At 43.9% G+C, this 22,812-nt stretch overlaps 1 protein-coding gene and 1 long non-coding RNA gene across 2 annotated transcripts; both read right to left on the bottom strand.

The window, feature by feature from the left end:
• Positions 1-11,429: 11,429 nt before the first annotated feature.
• LOC119298694 lies at positions 11,430-12,184 on the bottom strand. Its single transcript, XR_005145915.1, has 2 exons — positions 11,817-12,184; positions 11,430-11,698 (listed from the first exon to the last, which is right to left on the bottom strand). It is a non-coding gene; the product is annotated as an uncharacterized LOC119298694 (long non-coding RNA).
• A 161-nt stretch (positions 12,185-12,345) lies between these two features.
• Positions 12,346-15,163, bottom strand: LOC119349917. The gene is made up of 4 exons (XM_037618011.1): positions 15,142-15,163; positions 14,981-15,058; positions 13,477-13,742; positions 12,346-12,944 (listed from the first exon to the last, which is right to left on the bottom strand). Exons 1-4 carry the CDS (start codon positions 15,161-15,163, stop codon positions 12,885-12,887), a joined length of 426 nt encoding a protein of 141 aa, XP_037473908.1. The 3' UTR covers positions 12,346-12,884.
• Between the last annotated feature and the right edge of the window lie 7,649 nt (positions 15,164-22,812).

Below are 22,812 nucleotides of genomic sequence, written 5' to 3' on the forward strand. Positions count from 1 at the left end.
CGAAGCATAGATCGTGCCCCCCTTATTCCGGGATTCTCATCAATACGGACGTGGGTAACCCATCCGCGCCATTGATTACGGCGCTTGGGGAATAAGCGAGTTTTACTAGGCTGGTGGGGGACGCATAGTTTCGTCCGTCCATATAAGGGGATAAGGATCCACCTTTTCACCTACGCCTTCTTCCTCCTTTGCTTTTCCATTTCCGCGCACTCGAGCTCCAGCGCCCAAGTCCGCACATCCCACCTCGACCTTTCTCCAACCATGTCAGGAGCGGGAGGCAGGTGGATGGCCTCCTCCGTCAAGGAAGGGCACATCACCAAGCTGCGGGAGGCCGGATACTTGTCCGGCAACATCGCATACAGGCTGCCCGAAGCGGGGCAGCTCATTCCAACCCCCGGGCCCCATGAGAGGGTGGTGTTTCTACCCCACTTCCTCCGCGGACTAGGTTTTCCTCTTCACCCTTTCGTCCGGGGGCTCATGTTCTACTACGGCCTAGACTTCCACGACCTGGCCCCGAATTTCATCCTCAACATTTCGGCGTTTATCGTCGTGTGTGAGGCCTTCCTCTGCATCCAGCCCCACTTCGGCTTATGGCTGAAGATCTTCAATGTGTCAGGACCCCGATTCCAAGTCACATCGATCTAGCCGGTAACACCGCATATCACTTTGCGGCCTCACGCACGGTATTCCCACAGGTGTCGCCTTACCATGGCCCGGGACCGTTTGCGCCTTTTGGCTCACGTATATGATAGTGTCGCTAGCATCCATATGACAGAGAACCCGGGCCGACATGGCTAGTCGTGAACCCAAAGCGGCACCAACCCATGGGGATAGGCATACATGAATCAACTTCGAGCATGTCGGTCAGCAGCGTGCGAATCCGGGCTGTAGCACTGGGCTAACAGGACTCCAGATGTCACCGCGTGACATTTCCCCGAAGGGACAGACACAGGAACGAAGTGAAACACATGCCGGCTAGTCAAGTGTCCTGAGCGGTAGTGCTGGGCTAGCAGGACTCCGGTGAACCGGGCTGTAGCAGACTACTATGGCTCACGGAACCACTAGACTACATTTCCCCATAAGAGAGGCTGCCAAGGATAAACAACTAGATTGTCGGATCCCACACATACCAAGCATTTCAATCATACACACAATATGCTCGATATGTGTAAATACATCATGGCATCACAAACATAACTCTACGACTCTAAGTATTCATTCAATAGGCTCCGAGGAGCGAGATATTACAAACATGGGTCTCATGACCCAACATTCAGAGCATACAAGTCAAAGCACAAGCGGAAGCTAACATGTCTGAGTACAGACATTTACAAATGAAAAAGGCTGAGCAGCCTGACTATCTACCAGATCCTGCCGAGGGCACAAGATCGTAGCTGAGGTATCAAGCTAAACGTCGACGTCCACGCGGAACTACTAGCGAGACTGACGTCTCTCTGCAAAACATAAAATAAGTAAACGTGAGTACAATTGTACTCAGCAAGATTTACATCAGAACTAACTACATATGCATCAGTATCAACAAAGGGGGTGGTGGAGTTTTTAACAGCAGCAAGGCAGCTTTGACTCGGTGGCTATCCTGAACTACGACTGCAAGTAACCCTTTTGAGGTGGCGCACACGAGTCCACATATTCACCAATCAAAAGGCCTTACCAACGGCAACCTTCCGGGCCTCCTGAATGTCTTTCAGAGCACCTCGGGCTTCTTCCTGAGAATCCTCTGCGGCTTGGAGAGCTTGGGCGAGTTCGCATTCTTTCCCTGCTAGACTCTGCTCCAAGGTCTCGCTTTTCTTCACGGCCTCCTGGAGCTCTTGCTCAGCTTCAATGACCCTGGCCTCGTGCTTCTCACGAAGAGCCCGTTCGGCGGCGGTCTTATTGTCGGCTTCAGCCATAGCCTTCTTCAGTGCCTCAATTTCGGCACTCGCTCCTAGAGCATACAATACAAATATTTTCATCAGCCACAACTTCTAATTCGTGCTCAACTTAGCAAAAGGTTTCGACATACCTTGCTTGTCCTCCAACTGCTTCTTCATGCGGCCAAGTTCCTCTTCGGCCCGTTCCAGACTCTGCTTTAGTCTGGACACCTCCGCATTATGAGTGGCGGTCGTCTCTGCAGACGCCTATTTTCTAACAAAGGGATACACGTCATTAACTGAGTCTCCTGCAAAGCGGAAAATTTGATCCCCTGTCCGGCTTTCTCTCTCTTTCGCCGGATAGTGCATCAGGGGCTACTACTCACACTATGACAATCTCCCAAAGGTTTCTAAAAAACATACCTCAAAGCCTTTTATAAGGCTAAGGCAGGATTCATTCAGTCCGCTCTCAGCGGACTGAATCTTTTCAATCACCGCACCCATGAGGGCACGATGTTCATTGACGATGGACGCGCTCCTTAGCGCTGTCGATAGGCCGCCCAGCAACTCTACTTGGAAAGAGGTTGCTGGTAGAGTAGGGAAGCCTCCTCCTGTCAAAGGTGGCTGCTCGCCCGATCCTGGAGCTCTAAAGGTCTCCAGGACCGTGTCCGACTGCGGTCCGAACCTAAGATCGCCCCCGCCGTCGACACGCATGGGAGCCGCTGCTCCCGTGTATCCGGCCCCAGAGATATGCCCTCCCTGGTCCGGGTCCCACTGAGACGACACCTCGGTGTCGCGCCCAGGCTTCGGGGAAGGGGCCTCTGGAGGTGTCTCGCTCTCCAGGGCATATGAGCTCAGCGAATCCTCCGATGAGGACTGTCCGACGTGGGACCTCGCCAGGCTGCACAAAGTATGGCGACAGTTAAACTACTACATCCTAATGACCGCGGGCACGTAGGTGTGTGCGGGTTTCGTATACTTACGACTTTACCAGGGGCTGGGCCCTGGGATCCCACTCCGGGCTGCTATCAGCAGTCGTGGTGGACGCCTCTGGGAGGGAACCTTTCCCCCTCTTTGGCGATTCGGCCTCCAGGGATGAGGAAGTCGTCCTTCTCTTCCCTTCCTCTGTGGGGGACTCGTCTTCTTCCTCCTCCTCTTCGTCTGCGCAGGAGGGATGGTTGCTGGAGTCTTCGGGTTTTGTGTCCGGAGCATCGCGACGACGGAGGCCACTCCGGGTCTTCTTGACCTTCTTGGAGGCCTCTTTCTTCAGCGCCTCGTAAGGCGCTGGGACCAGCATCTTTGTCAGAAGAGGTCTGGCCGGTTCCTCCGGCAGCGGGGCTAGACAGTGTATCCTCTCCGCCTTTTTCGTCCATTCCTGGGATTATTGTAGAGAGCATGATAAAAGTGTCTCCCTTGGGACATGCCAGCTAAAACATGGATGGACAGAGCACATCAATGACTTACCGGACTTACAGAGCGGGATAGTTGATACCTGCGGTCCTCGGCGGAGCCCGGCCACGGTTTGCCGGACTTGAAGAGCACCTTCCAGATGTCCTTGTGGGAGGAGCCATAGAGCTCCCGTAGGGTCTGGTGCTCGGCCGGGTCCTATTCCCACAAATTTGTAGGCTCGACGCTGGCAAGGGAGAACCAGGCGAACTAACATCACCTGGACTACGTTGACGAGTTTGACATCCTTGTCGACCATGCTCTGGACGCGCGTTTGGAGCACCGACAGCTCGTTGGATGAGGACCAGTTCAGGCCCTTCTCGGGCCAGGACGTGAGCCGCAGTGGGGCTCCGGATCTGAATTCAAGAGCAGCGGCCCACTTTTTACCGCGTGGTTCGGTGATATAAAACCACTGCTGCTGCCACTCCTTAACGGAATCATTGAAGGCACCCGTCAGCCATACGACCTTGGGCATCTTGCTCACCATGGCGCCACTGCATTTGGCGTGCTCGCCATTCACCACCTTGGGCTTCACGTTAAAGATCTTCAGCCATAAGCCAAAGTGGGGCGAAATACGGAGAAAAGCCTCACACACAACGATGAACGTCGAGATATTAAGGAAAGAATTGGGGGACAGATCATGAAAATCAATCCCGTAATAATACATGATGCTGTGAACAAATGCGTGAAGGAGAAACCCGAGCCCATGGATAATATGAGGGAGAAACACGACCCTCTCGTGGGGCTCCGGAGTAGGGATGATCTGTCCCGTTGGCGGAAGACGGTGGCCGATTTTCTAGGCCAGGTACCCGGCCTCTCGGAGCTTTTTGATATCCTTCTCCCGGACGGTAGAGGCCATCCATTTGCCTCCTGCTCCAGATCCGGACATCTTCGGAGGACCTCTCTTTGGTGGAGAAGAAGAGTCCTTGGGCACTAGGGCTCGAGCAAAGGGGAATGGACTAGCGGAAGGGAAAGGCGTGGGTAAAGGGGAAGAGACTTATCTCTTTATAGAGGCGGTAAAAGCTTTTTCGCCTCCCCACTTGCCTGGTGGAACCCGCTCGTTCCCCACTCGCCGCAATTAGCGGTGCGGTTGGGCTATCCGTGCCCGTATTGATAAAAGCCCCGCGATAAGGGGAGCACGATCGCTGCTTTGATGAGACCACCTCGCAATATGTGTGGTGTTTGGTAGTAGAGACGGTTCAAAAATGACTCGTCCATGGTGCTATGTCATGCTATCCAAAGATGTCAGCAGATTATGTTTTTGGAATATCGTTCTCTCCATGATGGTATGTGAAGATCATCTTGCGGATCCGAACACGATTCAAGTGTTCGGTAATTACTTTGGAGTATTCAGAGATGGATCCCGCCTTGCAATGCCGACTCATCGTCATTGAAGCCTGGTTCAGGGGCTACTGAGGGAGTCCTGGATTAGGGGGTATCCGGATAGCCGGACTATATACATTGGTCGGACTATTGGACCGTGAAGATACAAGACTTAAGACTTCGTCCCGTGTCCGGATGGGACTCTCCTTTGCGTGGAAGACAAGCTTGGCGATCTGGATAATAGATTTCCTTCTTTGTAACCGACTCTGTGTAAACCCTAGCCCCCTCCGGTGTCTACATAAACCGGAGGGTTTAGTCCTTAGAGACAGGATCATAATCATCATAGGCTAGCTTCTAGGGTTTAGCCTCTACGATCTCGTGGTAGATCAACTCTTGTAATACTCATATCATCAATATCAATCAAGCAGGAAGTAGGGTTTTACCTCCATCAAGAGGGCCTGAACCTGGGTAAAACATCGTGTCCCTTGCCTCCTGTTACCATTAGCCTTAGACGCACAGATCGGGACCCCCTACCCGAGATCCGCTGGTTTTGACACCGACAGGCATGGTCCGGCCAACGACACAGTACGCGGCGCACTGTGCTCGTCGTCTTCTCCCTCATCCCTGTGCTTGTCCGCGCCCGCCAATAGTTCCCGCGTGACCTTCATCGTCTTCCCCCTCTCTCGCTGGCGCCGTTCGTCGCCGGGTTCCGTGGAAAGGTGTCCTCCGGCGGAGCCTGAACCCTCCTCGCCACCCGCCTATAATGCCGCCACCCCCAGCCTCTTTGAGCACCCGCAGCTACTCCCACACCCTCCACAAACTTGTAGAAGCCGCAGCCCGGCCTGGCAGGCCGCGGGCTGCCGTCCTGAAGCTCGAGCTTGCCGATGATCCCCTTCGGATCGTCCCCGCAGCTCCAGCCCCTCCCAGGCCAGGGTAACCCTGCCAGGGCCTCCGCCACTCTTCAGTGAGGGCGTTCTGCCCTGTTGGAGCCCCTGGAGCCGCCCTGAGCCGCCGTCGTCTTCGTCTCCGGCGACTGCTGCCCTCTGCCTCCGCTGGAGAGGCTGTTTCCGACGCTGTCCGGTCACCTCTATCCACGCTACGGGTACGGGAAGGTGCACCATCTTCTTCTCCTTCGATCCCCCCTCTCGTTTGCCTCCAAGAACCCTCGTCGCCGGCGTGTGCTCCGGCGAAGCTCCGCCTCCCTCTGTTTCCGTCTCCCCCTCCTTCTGGCCTGACTAGCGGGGCCCGCTAGTCAGCCACTCAGTACACACGCGAAGCGGTATGAGTGGTGGCGCCCCGGCCGTTTACGCCTTCGATGTACCCCCCCCCCCAGTCTGTTTTCTTTTTAAATCAAATTCATTCAAATCGAGGAAACTTCAAACAACCATAACTTTTTATCTATAAGTCCAAATGCATTGATTCTTTTTGCATTGTGTTCTTTGTCCAAAAATCTAACAGCACCCAAAAGATGGGATTTTTCCTTGCTGTCTAGATTTTCTGGTAATTTTCAGTAGGTTTCTTGATGTTTTCTTTTTGTGGTTTTATTTATTTTTAGAAGAGCAAGCTTGTCTTGAGGATCACCAGGAGATTTGTGAACCTCATCAGCACTAAGGCAAGCCGCAGCAACATTTTCATAGTACCACTTCAATATTTTTGATTTCCTACTTGAAATTATGATTATTCATGCATTTAAATAATTATTATGATAACTATATTCTGTTAAATGCTTGCCATGATAGATATGCTTGATTTACAGAAAATTTGAAATGAATCTTGTTGATAATCTAACAAGAACTTAGATATGAGTAATGATAAATGATATGGTCATGGAGGTTAATAACTAGTTTAATTATTATTCTTGCATGATGAAAAATGATGAGATTGCTAGAAATGGTTCTGGTTTAAGTGAGGTTTGATCTTAACCAGAGAAGTATGTTGAGTTGGTGATGGCTCCGTGGGAGCGTAGTTGAATTAGTTATTTTCTTGGTTATTTGATGCATATGTTAGTGATGCATAGCATGGCATTATGACAACAGTTACTTTCACTTTAAGTTGAACCTGATAAATAACTCAACTTGAATATGTTGTTGACCGGGTCGTGGTGCCGCTGAAAGGAGTTTTTCCCAGTGCAACCACATTTGCCGGTATGGGACGGCCTTAATGCGTTTCATTGTCGTGCCTCTGGTCGGTGCCTCCATCTAGGGAAGGTTATGGGCGTGCTGTACCCTGGCCCGGTGAGCAGGCATAACGTTGTGTGCCAGTTGATGAGTTAAGTGTTTGGGTCCCAGAGTGGATCGTTGCCATGACGGTGGTTTGAGGTGTCTTGAGGTAGACATAGGGCCACCCAGGACTAGCCCGACGGGGATTGAGTCGGGGCGGTTGGGAGAGTGTCATGACAATGAAGTGGTTTCGTCGGAATGCCGTTGGTCTACCCGAATGGGAGGGCGAGGCCATGGGTTCCGTGGTGTGGGTCCAGTGCGCTACCTCTGCAGAGTGTATTTAATCTATCGATAGCCGAGTCCACGGTTACGGACACGCTCGAAAGTAGGGTACACCATGGGTCAACACTTAATAAATTTGCACACTGCGACTTGCACTAAGGTAATGGCAGTAAGGCCATCGTGTTGAGGTTGATACCAAGTGTTGGTCAGGGTTGTGATCGCCGTAAGGATCACGAGATTGTCGTTGAGTTCTTCATGTTTGTGGTCTGGAAATGATCACGTTCGGTAAGCCAGTCCATGGGACGAGTACCACTTGAGCATATTCACGGCATGTTGGATATATTATTGCATTGTATTTTATTGGTTAAGTATCATGATGTTGTTTGTCATTATGTTTATGCTTGTCATGAGCTTGCAAGTACATTCAATGTATTGACCTGGCGTGTCATGCCAGATTTCAGGAAAGTCTCGTTGGAAAGGAGAGTTGTCTGAGTCTAGATCGTGTCCACATCGGTGTCCCTGTGCTATGTGGAGTCCCGCTACGACGTTATTCCGCTGCCGTGTAGTTGTCATGATCGAGGCCCCTTTATGTTTACTAAATAATGTACATATTGTTCAGCCACACCGTGTGTGCCGCTTGGCCTCGCTAACTGTTGTAATATGAACTATGCTCCGCTAGCATGAATAAAGCGGTTGTTTTTCTATACCAAGTTGTTGTGTGTTGCCAGAAGACAAGGTCTCTGGGCTGGCAATGCAGGGTAAACCGGTCACTCTGAGCCGGGGTGCCACACCGACGTAGCTTCAAGCGACATCAGCCCACAAGCGAAACAGGCCAGTAACGGACCGTAAGTAAGCGAATTCTGGAAATGAGCCCAAGAATAAATGGGCCCTTAGAAGGTCGAAAGTTAACACAGGCTGGGAACGGCAAATGGAATAATGGGTCGTTAATGGGTCTAAAGCGATACACTGTTCTTTATGGGCCAGTTTCAGCCCAGGCCTTTAATTGGCCAGAGTTACAAAGGGCCTCATATGGGTCGAACGACGTCATGGGCCATACATGGGCCGGAAGTTACAACAGGCTGGAATCATATTGGACGACCCAAATGATGCTACTAGGCCTAATTCGGATAGGCCATAACGGGACGTGAGTTAGTGGGTTGTAAATGGTCTATATGTGAACAGGCCGTTAGCAGGCTTTCCGTGGGCTGACCCGCTGACACGTCTCCGTCGTATCTACTTTTCCAAACACTTTTCCCTTGTTTTGGACTCTAACTTGCATGATTTGAATGGAACTAACCCGGACTGACGCTGTTTTTAGCAGAACTGCCATGGTGTTATTTTTGTGCAAAAATAAAAGTTCTCGGAATGACCTGAAAATCCACGGAGCAACTTTTCAGAATTAATAAAAAATACTGGCGAAAGAATCAGCATCAGGGGGGCCACACCCTGTCCACGAGGGTGGGGGGCGCGTCCCCTCCCCTAGGGCGCGCCCCCTGCCTCATGGGCCCCCTGGACGTCCACCGACCTCAACTCCAACTCCATATATTGACTTTCACGGAGAAAAAAAAGAGAAAGTTTCATTGCGTTTTACGATAAGGAGCCGCTACCAAGCCCTAATCTCTCTCGGGAGGGCTGATCTGGAGTCCGTTCGGGGCTCCGGAGAGGGGGATTCGTCACCGTCGTCATCATCGACCATCCTCCATCACCAATTTCATGATGCTCACCACCGTGCGTGAGTAATTCCATCATAGGCTTGCTGGACGGTGATGGGTTGGGTGAGATTTACGATGTAATCTAGTTAGTTTGATTAGGGTTTGATCCCTAGTATCCACTATGTTCTGAGATTGATGTTGCTATGACTTTGCTATGCTTAATGCTTGTCACTAGGGCCCGAGTGCCATGATTTTAGATCTGAACCTATTATGTTTTCATGAATATATGTGAGTTCTTGATCCTATCTTGCAAGTCTATAGTCACCTATTATGTGTTATGATCCGACAACCCCGAAGTGACAATAATCGGGATACTTCTCGGTGATGACCGTAGTTTGAGGAGTTCATGTATTCACTATGTGTTAATGCTTTGGTCCGGCACTCTATTAAAAGAGGCCTTAATATCCCTTAGTTCCCACTAGGACCCCGCTGCCACGGGAGGGTAGGACAAAGGATGTCATGCAAGTTCTTTTCCATAAGCATGTATGACTATATTCGGAATACATGCCTACATTACATTGATGAACTGGAGCTGGTTCTGTGTCACCCTATGTTATAACTACTAGTTGACCCGTTGCGCCAAATGGCGCAGAGACCTGCTAAAGACATGTTGTCGATGAAAATAGTTTCATGCTGCAAGAACCTTCAACTAAAGCCATGGTCGCGATGAAAATAGTTTCTTTTACTAAGGAAAGACCATGTATATACAGCCGATTTAGTTGTCATCTGCTAAATCCATATGCGCCTTGAAAAACATGGTTTAATTTGCAGAGCCTCACGTGTTTCAAGTATGAATAAGAACTACCAACTCTTTTTATGCGATTCAAACACATTTCCAAATTTTTTATTTCTTAGTACATGTTGTCTAAAGTAACATTTACCCAGAGAGAGAGAGAAGCATACCCCTCTCTCATTATGATTATTATTATTATACATACTTTTATGCAATGCTCATTTAACCTATGAAGGACAAAAATATTCCATCTTCTCTGAATGATGAACTAAACCAAATAAGAAATATATGCAGTAAATTCATTCAAAATAGAAAAGGGATCTTACATCAAGTAAGGCATTACAACAAACATGGTGTTATCTTAGTAAAAGAAATTACATCATTAGAAGAGAAAAGGGAAGAAAACCAAACATGAGATTGAGATTAATACATCTAGGAGGAGGTCGTAGACATCACTTTGATCATTTTGCGGCCTTGGGAGCAAAGGATCCATGGTTTTTAAATGCCTTGTCAGGCTGCTGGAGTCAGCTGCTGGAGTAGATGACATGGAAACGTCGTCCCTACCATCTCGATGCCTTAGACCGAGGGAGCCGGATGTTCATCTCGGCCCTCCCCAGGCTTCCATCAATGGATTTTATAGTTAGGGTTAAAGACTGAGAGGCCCTATGCATGTTCAAATATGCGAGTAGCATATCCAATACAAATCAATAAAAAAAAAGAAGGCCACAAACATCACAAAAACAAAATTTTGACAAATTATCTCTATTGTAAAATTGAGGGAGTAACTCATTATTCGAGAGAACTTCAAATTGACAATTCAGTTACAATGATCAAAGACAACTGTAAATTGCTAACTTAATTACATCATTCTTCACATAAGCTTCTGACCGAGGAAATTTCTTGACTGGAAGGTCACATTTCAAGCCATTGCACTTATAAAACCCAGCCCCGTTTTCATTTAAATTGCAAATTAATCATCAATAATGTACAATAATTTATGACCCACAAACGATTTGGAGCCTAAGGATGAGAAAATATCAATGCACATAAATACACACGTAGTAAGATGCATTGCAATAGTCGTATTATTTGAATTCGTAAGCTGACCAGCAAACGCATAGTACACAAAAGAGACAAAGCTTTAACCATAATTGGTGCTTAACCTTCTTGCCCCTGCTAATGATTTTGGCCATGAATGCATCAGAGTAAGGGGAGGAAGAACGGGACGGCGCCTGCCGGAAGTTGCCGATGGGTGTTGACGGCCTGGCCAAGCCATTTCCCTCCATGATAGGTGGCAGTCGGCGGAGATAAGCTCGAGGAAATTAATATGGACCAGCAAACTGACAAAAGCAGAATATAACATAATTATATTACAGAGTGTACTAACATAATTATATTTCGGATTAAACTAATAGCACAGCAAATTTATAGGGTTAGAATGCAGTGCACATATATATCTTAGTGGCGCAAAAACTATTTAGCCAACTTCACTAACAATGTAGAAATTGGCTTCAGTGTACTAACATAGTTATTTTGGATATAAGCAATCAACCACGAATTTAACATCAGAGATATCTGACCATTTTAAGTAACAAAAAAGAGCCCAATAGCAAGATAGCACAACATGGAGCTGCATTGACCAGCCCCTTTTAAAGAATGGCTTTAGGATCAGAAGTTGTGTAGTTGATCAACTTGGAAATATAAAAGCATTTCCTTCAAATCAGTACTGCACCTCCGACAAATGCAATGTGATAAGAAAGCAATGAACATATACACTGCTCCACACTTAGTTTTGTATGTAAAAAGATAGCCATGCCAGATGATTTTTTTGGATCACAGAAACCCATCCTGAATACATCTGAATGATATAATCAATTTTCGAAATGTTGGCAGGCACAAGAAAAACACACGAGTAAAAATAATAATATATGATTGGTATCTGTATTTGATCCACCTGGGTACATGCACATCCTAAAAGCAACAAACAAGCTGCTATGCAACCTGATGTGCAGCTTATCACATGGTACACAGAACTTCACAAATTATCAGGACATCAATCAAGTATTAAAATGCATGAGCAAGCAGATAAACTTACCCCAGAACTTGTTTCCCAAAGTACTTACAACACGCTGACCACAATATAAAGCCGGTGACCTGTACTGATCTGCAGGACTACATCATTGTAATTTGTTCAAACCACCACCTAAATTCCACACACTGCCTCACTACATGCAGGTGAAAAGGCATAAATTAGAACACGACTGAACAAGTGATAACAGGATTGGTATACCTAGTTTGGAACTTGTATGCAGAGGTGGGGAAATGAGAAAGTTGGAGGTAGTGTTATTGTGGAAATCCACATAGACCTGAAAAGAAGTTATCCAACCAATTAGATAAAAGACCTTGTTTTGAGTATACGGGCACTTAAACCTTTCATTAACAATCGTTTTGTTGTTGGTCTGCACCATATGAACCCAAAGTAAGTTTTTCCCTTTTACTTTTGTTTTTTCATGCAAATGTGTAACAGAGAGAGGGTCTGAAAAGGATTGTTAAAGACTTCAACTCATTTTTTTTACCAAAACATGCATACAAGGCATAATAGTGATTCAGTATATTTGCTAGAAGATACTGCAATGTAAATTTATAAGAGAATGTAGTATAAACACAACTGAAAATTCTATAACATAGTTTAGAAGATACCATATTAACAACGAGTACAATATAAAAAAGAGCCACTGTAAGGCATAATGGTGATTTAGTGCTGGTTTTCAAATAAACGCAAACAATGCTACTACCACCACAAATTAAGGCTCGCAATATAAAACAGAGCTATTGCCCAAGTATTTATTTTGTGAGTGTCGAAGCATGATAAATGTGAGCGGAAATCCTGTCTTATGAATGAGCAGTTCGATTTTCTCACATGATATAGTACCTGATGCACCCGTGATTGGATTACTGCTTGTTGGGGGAAAGCAAGCACAGCGAAGCTTCAGAAATAACACTATAGGGATCACCATATTTTACAGATAAAATTTTCATTGTTAGCCTGTCCACAAAGTCGGCAGAAAAATATCATGCTTATATTACAAAGCAGCAAGCAAGACACCTAGGTTCAATCTCTCTATCATAAATGAAAAGCATATAACTACTACATTCCTTATAAATTAAAGATGTTTAGAAAGTCAATATATTAGCCATAAAAATCAAGGTGCTGGAGGAAACAAGAGGCAAAGAGAGAGGGCACCAAATTAGCTTTTTAGGCCACCCATGTCACACCTCCCCGCGATTAGCCTTCCTGTTGAGGCATCACGGAGTGGCGATGCCATCGCGGCAGAGCTCTTGGACAAGACAACCCTCGTTAGTTCTTACCATTCTTCTTTAAAGAACCAAGTATATCATCATGATGGCCCGTGAACCCCTATAAAACACAATGATAGCAGTTAATGGCATACATATATTTATAAGAAAACATATATATACTATGAATGCAGCAAACTTTGCTCATCTACGAAACAGAATATACTTCATCGTTTATATGGGTTAGCATATTATAGTACTGCACATGTAGCAAAAATACCAAGCAACCAAGAACCTCCTGGATCAACAACAGAAACAACCAAGATGCACTGACTTTTCAATACAAATGACTAAACATATATAACCGCAGATGCAAAAAAAACTTAACTCCCATGCATTGCAAAAGTGACCTCATTATGAATCTATTTTTAGATGAGTACCAAACAAATTTCTAGTGAAGTATCATCACAAATATGGTAATGGTAAGTGGAAAGGACAAAGACTACACAATTGTTATCTATGAAAAACTGGAGTAACTAAATTTCAAAGACCAATGGTGGTGCAAGTGGCATATTATGCCATTTTGAGTAAAAACCATGGAAGGTAAAATGCAGCACAAAGGAATGGAATTTATTCAATCACTCTGAGAAGACCTGGCTGGTAGTAATGAAAAGTGTGTATTGCCGGCCATAGACAATGAGATCATTCAGACCGCGAGCTTCCAGTCGACCACCATATGAACCAAACATAACAGCAAGCTTCCAGCCAGTGACCATATGAACCGAAGACCAGTGATCATCCAGCGGACGACCATATGAATTAAAGATATCAACTATATAAGCAATACACTTTTCAGTAAAGCCTGAGATTGTTGTAGTAAAGGGTGTAGCTAGAATCTGGATCGTAGATTCATGTGTACCTGCAGAAAATAGGAAAGGGGACATGAAATTATGCTGATAGAAATATAAATTTAATTGTGTGATTACTAATTCAAATTAAAAAGAAATTCATGAGGTGTCACTGGCAGCAGAACCTACACCTCACAAAGTAAAACCTACCACCAGCGGCAACGTAGCTAAGCAAAGTAATTCGGTAGTTCTAATGAAACTAAAGATCTTAAGCCTGGAGAGCCCTTCAAACTGAACCAAAACAACTGAATCATCGCTAACAAATTTTCCTTACATACATGCATACCTAACTAATGCACCTGTGCTAACAAAAGAACATAAGAAAATCGTTGCTTTATAATATAAAGCGGCGGGAAACCCTTTTTCCTAAGAACATAAGAGAACATCAATGAATAATTATTCAGAAGTCAACATGGCTGAGAACCCAGGGATCTAAATAAGATCGTGTGCAGATCCCATTTTTATGCCTAGGTAGGCAATTATACCAAGAAACAAAATGAGATGGGCATTGCCTCCAAAATCGTACCAGCAACTTTACCATGTTATACAGAGAACCTAAAAAAACATCAGGAAATAAGTACCCAAATATAATAACAAACAAATAAACCTACTCGAGAAATCGTTCCCCATGCTACCTATATGCCTTGCTTAAGAAAAAAATAACCTGCCTAAGAAATTGTTTCACACGGCACCTAAAATCTAAATCCAATGGGTTGTGGCCAAACTTATCTACACCACCAAGCCATTTTAAAATGTCAAACAAGCAGTTCCAACGGGCCATTTAGCTCACTAGCAAGTCCAACCTCTACATAACACCTAAGAGATTCAAGACAAAAGCTAGCTCAACGTTCCTCGCAGCTAATAGAAACACCATGAGAGAACTGTTCTGCAACAAAAATGAAAATAGCAACCATAGTGACAGTAGCAGGGTTCAGAAAACTGCTTTGTTTTTCTAGAACCAAACCAACATTGTTTTTAATTTCATGCAAAAGCTCTTCTTTTGTGTTTTTTACACAGATAAAACCTATCCAAATCTATGTTTTTCGGCCTTCAGTGCCATTATTAAGAACACCACAACTACAAAAGCTTCTGCCTTTGCACAACACTTTCCTCCCGACTTCACTAAATCATAGAAGAATATAATTTAATTGACAATAGTAACAGTCTCCAGCTATAGTAGCATGGCCGAATTCTCTTAAGTATATATTGCAAAAAGGGTTGTCGTAGTCTCCGGCTTGGCTGGTTTTACCTTGAACAAAATTGCGATTTAGAAAAGCAGCATGGGTTTTCTGAAGAAGCTCTTGTACCCAGTCAATAGTCCCATTGCCTGATTGGAGTGAGGGAGAAATGCAGGTAAGAAGAATGAACAAGCATCCTGAAGTGAGAGTAGTAAATAACCAAGAAATGAACCAATAAAAAACAGAAAGAACATTCACTATCAGATAGTATAACTTGGAAATGAAAACTATCTAGGCAGATTAGAGATAGAGCTCACCATGTTTTTTCCTCTTCCTCAAGATCCTTCCTCTTCTCTTCTTCCTTCGATCTGCACACATCTTGTTTAGAAAAACATAAAACAAGATATCCAAATTAGATTAAAGAACCAAGGGAAACAACAGGGGAACCTGCATGAGTTTTTCTTCTGCATCTTCCATGGATGACGAATATCACAAAGAATGTTGAGATCCATCTTGGCCTCACCTTCTGCCGAGGACGACAACGAAGAAGGCACCATGGACCACCGCTTCGCTAGCATCACCGCCTGCTGTGGCTGCTACTCCCCTCATCCCCGGCGGCGCCACCACTGGGTTACGGCCTCTATCACCCCGCGGCGCCGGCCACCGCCAACTCCAGATCGAAGAATTGGGAGGAAACGAGGAGATGAGAGGAGAGGTGGCGGCCAAGCTCACCTTGACATCTTCCAAGCTCCTCCCTTGCGCACCATCTTCAGCAGTCAGGATCTCATCCATGAAGATGCTGCTTTTCCCTATCGCCGGCCTCTCCTCCACCCCGTGAGGCGTCCGCTGCCCGGTCTTCGGCCTTGCTGAGCGGGTGGATGTGGATGCAGTAACTGTGGGGATCAATGGGAACGGGGGCTAGGGTTTGGGTGGCGGCTGGCACGGGACTGAGAGGAGGGAGGGGGCCGACGACACGGCGGAGGAGAGTAGGTGGCCGAGGTGAGCGGGGAGAAGAGGGGTGGCGACATGGGAGAGGGTGGAGGGAGAGGATGGAGGTCGGATGGAGCAGAGGCAGCGACCGCGGGATGGTAGGAAAGGGGGCTAGGGTTTGTGGCGGCTGAGGGAGAGAGATCGAGGAGGGAGGAAGGGTTGCGGCATGCGGGCGATTGTATTGGGCCGACGGGGGTTTCGAGGGCAGGACACCCACGCCCCCGCAAATGGCGCGACGCGCACGTGGCGTGCGGGGAGAGGATGCACCTGCACCTCGAAACGGCTCACCCAGCCAACAGGCACAGAACACGAGCCCATCAGTCATTGGGCATGAGAACTTACCACGCGGTCAAAACCACCAGCGAGAGCAACGAGCATCTAACGGCCCAAACGAAGTCAAAGACCAGATTGACCACGATCCAACGGCCAACGAAGGCTGAAATCGGGGGAGCCTCCTGGAGGTGAGTTGGCTAGCCTATTTTTTGTTTTAAATTACATGAGGAATTGCATCCGACATAATTATCCATCATTGATCCAATGCCTACGAGCTTTTCACATATTGTGTTTTGCTTATTTACTTTACCGTTGCTACTGTTATAATTACTACAAAACTGCTACTGTTACTTTTGCCACCGTTACCGTTACTTCCATACTACTTTGCTACTAAATACTTTGCTGCAGATACTAAGTTATCCAGGTGTGGTTGAATTGACAACTCAACTGCTAATACTTGAGAATATTCTTAGGCTCCCCTTGTGTCGAATCAATAAATTTAGGTTGAATACTCTACCCTCGAAAACTGTTGCGATCCCCTATACTTGTGGGTTATCAAGACTATTTTCTGGCGCCGTTGCCGGGGAGCATAACTCTATTCTTTGAGTCACTTGGGATTTATATCTGCTAATCACTATGAAGAACTTGAAAGACGAAAGAACTAAGATTTATCCCTCAATTAAGAGGGGAGGTAAGGAACTGTCATCTTGCTCTGCACTAGATTCTCCTTCTGTTATGAGTAAGCTTGCGACACCTAAACCTGCTTCTGCTATTAATTCTGATATGTCGCATGTTATTGATGATGCCACTTCTACTATGCATGATACTTATGATGAAACTACTTCTATGCTTGATACTACTGTGCCATTAGGTGAATTTCTTGATGAACAACTTGCTAGGGTTTGAGAGAATGAAATTATTGAAAATGAAATTATTGAAGATAGTGATGATGAAGGTTCTCCCCTAAGTATGAATTGCCTGTTGTTCCAGAGAGTTATGTTATGGATGAAGAAATTACTAGAGATATCCTTGCTTGCAATGGTAGATCTGATCTTAAAAAGTTATTAGCTAAACTGAAACAGAAATCTCTAAATGCTAGAATGAAATATAACCCTGCTTTTGCTACTTATCCTATCTTTGTTACTGATAAGGATTATGAATTCTCTGTCGATCCTGAGATAATTACTTTGGTTGAATCTGATCCTTTTTATGGCAATGAATCGGAAATTGTTGTGGCACATCTTACTAAGTTAAATGATATAGCCACCCTTTTCACTAATGATGAGAAATCATGCTACTATTATATTCTTAAGATATTTCCATTCTCATTAAAGGGTGATGCTAGAACTTGGTTTAATTCTCTTGATCCTGGTTGTGTGCGTAGTCCCCAGGATATGATTTATTACTTTTCTGCTAAATATCTCCCTGCTCATAAGAAACAAGCTGCCTTGAAAGAAATATATAATTTTGTGCAAACTGAAGAAGAGAGTCTCCCACAAGCTTGGGGGAGGCTTCTCCGGTTACTTAATGCTTTGCCTGATCATCCTCTTAAGAAAAATGAAATACTTGATATCTTTTATAATGGACTAACCGATGCTTCCAAGGACCACTTGGATAGTTGAATTGGTTTTCATGGAAAGAACAGTTGACCAAGCTGAATTGCTATTGAATAATATGTTGACTAATGAAAATAATAGGACTCTTTCCTGAGCCAACTCCTAAACAAACTCCGAAGAAGAGGGGGGTTCTATTTCTCAGTCCTGAAGATATGCAAAAGGCAAAGAAATCTATGAAAGAAAAAGGTATTAAAGCTGAAGATGTTAAGAATTTACCTCCTGCTGAAGAAATACATCTATGTATCTATCTATCTATCTATCTATCTATCTATCTATCTATCTATCTATCTATCTATCTATACCTTACCTATACTAATTACAGACTCCTAAGTAATTACCACGTTAATCAGTAATTAGGAGCCGTTCATCTGGTGGGACTGAATTATAACAGTGTAGATCTTCCTATTTTTTCTAGATTAATGAAGCAAATATAGAAAATGTAAAAAAAAAGAAATCGTTCATCTGGTGGGACCGAATTATGGTGGTTGAGATTATTATTACAGACTCCCAAGTAATTACCACGTTAATCAGTAATTAGGAGCCGTTCATCTGGTGGGACCGAATTATAACAGTGTAGATCTTCCTATTTTTTCTAGATTAATGAAGCAAATATAGAAAATGTAAAAAAAGAAAAGAAACCGTTCATCTAGTGGGACCAAATTATGGTGGTTGAGATTATTCGGAAATAAAAAAGTTAACAAGGAAAATTACTCTCCCACGTACAATGTTTAGAAGGATTCCTCACAAGGCAACCACGTGATTCCTTGCAAATTCTTATATGAGCCAATCTGGACTCTGGGACGCATATCTTTGAAGTAAAAATAATTTTAAAAATAAGTTAACAGCGAAGATTACTCCCACAGCGAAGAAAAGGCACGATGTAAAAAAATCAAAGAAAAGGCAATCACGTACGTTAAAGGGATTTCTCACAAAAAAAGGCAATCACATTAAAAAGGAATCCTGAAGAATCTTCTCCCCGTACGTTTTCTATTGTTCCGTCAAGCTGGACTCTTCGATGCATATCCGCTTACTCCCTGGCCGCTGCGATGGAACAAGTCGTAGAATAACGCAGCACCCTGGCCGCTGCCGCAACACAACGACAAGGTGATCTCCGAAGAAGAAACATAGGCGAGTTTGGGTTTAAGATCAACAGCACAATGAAGCATATATCAATATCGTTAATGAGGTTGATTCGCTTTCGTATCTCTCCTCCGCGCACCACCGAGAGCCATGCTGCGATGGAACTCTAGCTGGCGGGAATCACCATCCTGGCCGCAATAGGCTTCGTTGCCACCGGAGGCCCGATCGTTCCTGCCGTACGTCTTGGCAGAAACAGGTGACGCTACCGGATTCCTAATAGCTCCGGCGAGGCCGGGTCAGGAGCCGATGAAGCCACCAACACCCTTCCTTCACAAAAAATTGGGACCAGCCGTGCCACTGAACTTGGGTTAAGCAGGAATCGCCGTTCGGTCCGCAGCACGCGTTTGTCACACACAGCAAGATCGATGAAAGGCAGTCCGAGTGTGGGGCATACTGGCATGTACTGTACGTGCGTATGGTTTTGTCATCTCCAGGTTCTACTCAGATGTGAGTTTTGGGAGGTGCATGCTAGGTGCTCATGATGAGGTGGAGTTGCTTCCATCTCCTCCATGGCTCTTCAAACCGCCACCCCCTGTTTCTGAGGGCAGCTATCACCCGTGAGCCGTGTTCCATGCGTTAGGTTGAGAAGAGATCATATAGTCGATGTGAGATGCTTGCCGATGTGTTGCTATTTGACTGTACTCCTTGCATGTGTGTGTTGTTTGTCATAATACAAAACATCAAACAGCGCACAAAATAAGGATCGACCATCCAAGAGAGGATTAGTCACCCTTATTTTCTATCATATATGTGGATTGTAAGTAAACACTATTTTCCATCTAAATATCTAATTGTACAATGCAGGTCGTTTCACTTTGACGTTTATAGTTGTTCTCCTGAACTTTGAAAAATACTAATATTAATGTGAGAAATATCATGTCGCTTTGAATTTGATAGTGAATCTTGATTAAATTAGATTTTTTTATTTGCTGTTTGGATTTGGATTCCAACATCCAAGGGAAGCTAATATAGTGTTTTGTTGATGCAAAGGGTGCAGGTTGTACAGACTTGTTGTCCTCATTCATTGAGCGCCTTGGATGTTTGAATCATTTTGCTCATTACTGTATGTTGTAAGATGGAATATCAAAGAGCTGCCAACAACAAAATATGCGTTATCAAAGAGAGGATGTTGTCACTGTTGGTCGCCTTCGTATATGAAGGTTGTAAGTGTACTTTGTTTTCTATCTAATTTTCTAATTGTACGATACAGGTTGTTGCACTTTGAGGCTTGCTATATATATAATATTCAATTGTTGTCGTACTCAACCTTTTCAATTCGATGAACCTAGCTAATCTTTCAGTGCAAATATTTATGATGACCACGATCAATGATGACACCATGTATCTTACATGTGTTTTAGTCTAGAAGCTAATATTTCTGTGAGAAATATCCGATTGCTTTGAATCTGATAATCCATTTCCACGCACATAGATAAAAGATCTTGATGTTCAGATTTCCATTACGAGGGAAGGTAATATAGTTTGCGTTGGTGCAAAGGATAATAAATTGTACAGGCTTGCAATCCTGTTAGACTTCATGATTGCATACCCATTTTGTTCTTTACATCCTAAGATGGATTATCCAAAAGATGCCCAAAAAGATGGTTTATACAGCAGAGCATGTTCTCACAGTTATTCGCAAAAAGATGGTTGTAAGTGAATTCTTTATCCCATCTAATTTTTAATTGTACGATGTAAGATGTTGCCTTCAGATTTCTAATCACTCTTTCAAGAAACTATTTATATAAAATATATGACCTCTAGGACTCCATGGTAAGGCCACACATATCAAACAAATTGATTGTGCTGGAATTGCTTCATAACAAGTTATAATGATAAGTTGGCAGCCCTTACATAAAAAAAAGGTAATGCACGACAGGCATGGTGGAGATTAACCTACTTTCAAAAGAGACATGTAGTATGAGTTAAGACCGTGAGAAAACCATTGTTTAGGTCTAAAATAAAATAAGAAAGTGTGCATGAAAATCATACATACTTGCAAGCTTAAATTAGTTGGTTAAGATTAGGAAGAAAATTAATTGTGTGAATATGTCTCGATATCCATTGATATAAGAATATATAAGTTCTCCATTACCGACATTGGCAACTTAAAAGTGGTTTTTAATTAGCTGATATACAAACTGATCTGACAGGTCATATCAAAGCTTGGTGTTTGCATAATATACCATGGACGTACATGGGCTAGCTATTGTACATATTCCACATCAATATTAAATAATGTTGTGATTTTTTTAGGCACACTAGATTCCTACTCACCAAATTTTTGTCATCATGTTTGTTCAGAAGTTGCAGACTTCCGCATGATTACTGAGACTGGTAATATTTAATGTTTCTACTAAGTACCATATAATTAATTTTTTTATTAATCAGTACTAGATAATTAACTCTGTAGCAAGTAAAATGTTAAGTATTTGAGCCAACCCCAAAAAAATATGATTGATTAATAGTTAGTATCTTCAAAATATATGTAAAATAACTAAAATTGGGTAATTTATGTAATATAGATAATCAGTATGCGTTACTACTTTGGTACTATTTTCAGCAAACAAATATAACCATTTTTGAAGTATACATTACACGCGCGCGCGCACACACACAGAGAGAGAGAGACACACACACACACACACACACAAACACACGCTAGCCCGTGTGAATGCACGGGTTGACGACTAGTGGTCTTAATTTACCACCTATTGAAGAAACACATGGTCTTGATAACCCGACACAGGTAGTAAAGGTAAATTCTTTCTATAGATATGATAAAGTTCAAATCCCGTCTACTAAGTTTCCTAGCCAATGTTTGGATGAATTTAATGATTTTATGGCTAGACAAGAAAACTTCAATGCTTATGTTGGTAGAGAATTTAAGAGTAATTCTTACATGATTGGACGCTTGAAGCTAAATATTTATTACTTCTCTGCTAAATATTTCCCTGCTCATAAGAAACAAGCTGCCTTACGGGAAATATATAATTTTGTGCAAATCGAAGAAGAGAGTCTCCCACAAGCTTGGGGGAGGCTTCTCCGATTACTTAACGCTTTGCCTGATCATCCTCTTAAGAAAAATGAAATACTTAATATCTTTTATAATGGACTAATCGATGCTTCCAAGGGCCACTTGGATAGTTGTGCTGGTTGTGTTTTCTGGGAAAGAATAGTCGACCAAGCTGAATTACTATTGAATAATATGTTGACTAATGAAATAATTGGACTCCCCCTGAGCCAACTCCTGAGCCTATTCCTAAACCTATTCTGAAGAAGAGAGGTGTTCTATTTCTCAGTCCTGAAGATATGCAAGAGGCAAAGAAATGTATGAAAGAAAAAGGTATTAAAACTGAAGATGTTAAGAATTTACCTCCTATTGAAGAAATACATGGTCTTAATATACCGCCTGTCGAAGAAACACATGGTCTTGATAACCCGACACAGGTAGTAAAGGTAAATTCTCTCTATACATATGATAAAGTTCAAATCCCGTCTACTAAGTTTCCTAGCCAATGTTTTGATGAATTTCATGACTTAATGGCTAGACAAGAAAGTTTTAGTGCTTATGTTGGTAGAGAGTTAAAGAGCAATGCTTACATGATTGGACGCTTGAGTGATTATATGGCTACAGTTAAAGGTGAACTTAAACTCATTAGCAAATATGCTTCTATGATAACCACTCAAGCAGAACAAGTACTTAAAGCTTAAAGTGATTTGCTCGATGAATTAAATAATAAACATAATTTTGTTGTTAGAGTGGCTACTAGAACTAGTAAATTGACTCGGGAACCTTTATATCCTGAAGGCCACCCTAAGATAATTGAGCAAGATTCTCAGAGAAATAATTTAGATACACCTAGTCCTTCTAAAAAGAAGAA

Source organism: Triticum dicoccoides, chromosome 1B (assembly GCF_002162155.2).
Source record: "Triticum dicoccoides isolate Atlit2015 ecotype Zavitan chromosome 1B, WEW_v2.0, whole genome shotgun sequence".
NCBI classification, from domain to species: domain Eukaryota; kingdom Viridiplantae; phylum Streptophyta; class Magnoliopsida; order Poales; family Poaceae; genus Triticum; species Triticum dicoccoides.